The 3,149-nt window shown below is 50.2% G+C and overlaps 1 protein-coding gene across 1 annotated transcript in view; it reads left to right on the top strand.

Moving 5' to 3' along the window:
* The window catches only part of LOC105288303 (apolipoprotein L3), a gene marked incomplete at its 3' end in the record, with an annotated part of 24,141 nt that extends 20,992 nt beyond the window's left edge, over positions 1 to 3,149 (top strand). The window contains 1 exon segment of the mRNA XM_023527459.1: positions 2,567 to 3,149. Within this exon segment, the coding sequence (XP_023383227.1) occupies positions 2,567 to 3,149 (583 nt within the window).

Genomic DNA, 3,149 nt, shown 5'->3' with positions numbered 1-3,149 from the left:
AGAGTCCTTTTTCTCCCTATTTAAGGAATTATATAAACACTGCAAGATCCTGCTGGCCCAAAGGCAGAGAGAGGCTGGAGTGGAGTTGGACGGAGCTGAGCTGGATCCCGACTCTCTCTCCACCCAGCTCTGGGGCTCTGGGCTTACGTCTCAGAGTCTCAGATTTGTCATCTCTGCAATGGGGACAGCAAGTCAATCCGACAGGATTATGGTGATGGTCTTAGTGTGAACTTCAGGTCAACGATGAGGGAGCAAGTGCAATCATCCTGTCCAGAGGCCCAGGGAGGCTTGGACCAGGGTCAGAGCAGGGGGTGAGGATGGAGCAAGGGTGAGTCCAGGCTGGAGGACTAATAGGAAGGCTTGGCAGCGGGGCTGGGACTGGAATGAGGTGACCGAGGCACCTAGGTCACAAAACTGAAGAGGCCGTGGGCCTAGGGGAAGTCTCGTGAGTTGGAGAGGGGACATTTCTTCCCTCCTTGATCGATCCCCTCACCGCTGGGTGCAGAGGGCTGTGGGTGATTATGTCTTCCATACCCTGCCCGGGAGCCAAGGGTTCCTGACTGTCATTTGGGAGCCCCCTCTATTCTATGTAGAAGCAGTGAGAAGGCAGTGTGTCTTGGTGACAACTTCCAACATCAGAATGGGTGGCTGCCAATTTTGTGTAATTTGAGGGATTCTGAGTAGATTCACAAGTCTCCACCAGACAGGAAGGTGCTTTCTGCATCAGCTCGTCCACATGCAGGTCTCAGGCTTAACGATTCATATCCACGGTTCTTAAAGTCTCTTGTATCTTCAAGCGGCTCCATGAAGTTGCACATGGCCTTGGCGTGCAGGCATGTGAAGCTGTCACCAGCTAAGCTGTGAGTTAGGCTTGTGACACCTGAGAAGTCAGGGGTGCTGGGCAGTGGGCTGGAGAGTTTGAGGGGAACCAAAAATAGTAGTAGATCCTCAGCTTCCCTGTCAATTGGAGCAGCGTCTGAGTCCAGTGACCTTTATCTAGGAAGGTCAAAGGGCATCAGGCTTGGCAGAGCAGATGCCAGGCAAAATGAAGGGACCAGGAAGGACCCCTTCTAGCTCTGAGTTTTTGATTGTTTAATTCTAAGTACCCAGAATTGCCAAAATGCGAAGGCTGGGGCACAGTTCCCAAGACCACCGTTACTTTTGACAGCAACTGAAAGTTTGGGGGGCTGTCCCCAAACCACCCTCGGGTTAGATAATTCCCTAGAAGGACTCACAGCACTCACTGCAAGCTGTCAAACTCACAGTCACAGTTTATTACGGGGAAGGACGTAGGCTACAATCAGCCAAAGGGAGAGCTGCATGGGGTGGAGTCTGGGAGGGCTGTAAACGTGAAGTTCCGTTGTCTTCAGAACCTGTTAGTGTCCCGTGTTCAATTTGTGACAATGTGCATGAAGCATTACCAACCAGGGAAGTTCACCCTGTTAAAGAAAATAAATTATTCAGACTCTTATTAAACGGTAAGGAAAGCCCCGTTCAGGGCCACTGCGGGATGTGTCAAGCCTAAGTTAGTAGGGAAGAGAGACCGGGCTCAACTCCAGATACGGCAGAGACAGCTGGGGATTTATAGCGAATGAGCAGAATGAGAGGATTGGTGGATGGAGAATTACTAAGAAGAGAGGTCAAAGGTAGGTCAAGGACTTACGCATCAAAGGTGGGGGTGGCGAGGAGTCTGATCAGATGTCAAAGGTGACCAGGTATCAAAAATGAGGGGATTCTCGCTAAACTGACTTGCCAGGGTTCTCGCTAAGCCTGGGTGATATAGGCTGTCAAGGACAGGGCACGGAAGGCCAAGGTCGAGGCCTCGTTGAGAAGAGAGCTAAAGTTAGGCAAGGAAAGAGTCTTTTTCAACCCAAGCCTCGGTATACAGGCGTTTACTGGGGCTCGATCGCAGGCTGCCCACATAGCTGACCTCTAGTCTCCAGCCCCTCCTGGAAGTCAGACGAATGGCTTTAGTTTCTAATTCCTCTGTAGGTCAGGACTGATACCCTATGACCCAAAGTCTCCATCATCCATCACCTTGTTATACTGTCCAGTGGCCAAAGGCCAGGCAAACAGTGACACTCCTATCAGTCGAGACATTGTGGGAGCCTAGAGATCACTTCCCGGTAGCTAAGGGCAAAGGGCAGAGCGCTCTGTGGGTCAGGTTAAGTCTTCACCACACTCTAAGATCCTCTGAACGAAGGTTTTTCTGCTTCACCCCATTTCTCTTTGGTTGTCTGTGAAGTTCCCACTCTATAAACACTTCGGTAGTGAGGGTGTTGACCTGCCCTTGCGTGAGAAGCTGTCTTTATCAAATGCTTACCACTTAAGAGCACCCTAAGAGGACTTTTCCTTACTTATTCCCTGACTGAATAAGTACTATGAAGCATCTATAAGGTACAAAACATGTGTTTAACATTGAAAGAGAAAATCTTTACATTTGTATAATTCTTTTCCCTTTGATTGATAGCAAAATCTCTGTGATTTGTGCAGGTTGAATCTTACTGAGCCCACTTGACAGATAAGCACACTGCCTTTCTTAATCACTTGACCTTCATTATTACAGGAGTGAGGCAGGCGCGCTACATGAAGTCTTGACCCAGGTGGAAACAGGCATGGCCGTGGAGGAGGAAGACATGCCCGTGGAGGAGGAAGACATGCCCGTGGAGGAGGAAGACATGCTCGTGGAGGAGGAAGACATGCCCGGAAAAGAGCTGCTGGATAGGGAGCGGTTTATGACTGAGTTTCCTCGGGTGAGACAGGAGCTTGAGGAATGCATAAGAAAGCTCCGCGAATTTGCAGACCAAGCTGACAAGGTAAACAAGCACTGTACCATCTCCAAAATTGTGGCCAGTTCCACCGGTGTCGTGTCTGGCATCCTGACCATCGTTGGCCTGTCTCTGGCACCTGTGACAGCAGGGGCCAGTCTGGTGCTTTTGGCAACTGGAGTAGGACTGGGGACAGCAGCTACTGTGACCGGTGTGTCCGCCAGCATCGTGGAAAACTCAAACAGCTCAAAGGTGAAAGCCAAAGCCAGTCACTTACTGTCAACTGGCATTAACAAAAAGGAGATGGTCCAAGAGGCTCTACGTCACGGCACACCCCAAGTTGCTTCCTTAACAGGAATATGCATCAAGTCTGTGAAAGAC

This window comes from Pteropus vampyrus, unplaced genomic scaffold (genome assembly GCF_000151845.1).
Source record: "Pteropus vampyrus isolate Shadow unplaced genomic scaffold, Pvam_2.0 Scaffold16, whole genome shotgun sequence".
Lineage (NCBI taxonomy): Eukaryota > Metazoa > Chordata > Mammalia > Chiroptera > Pteropodidae > Pteropus > Pteropus vampyrus.
The sequence above is the reverse complement of the archived record's forward strand: the minus strand, read 5'-3'. Positions and strand labels throughout refer to the sequence as shown.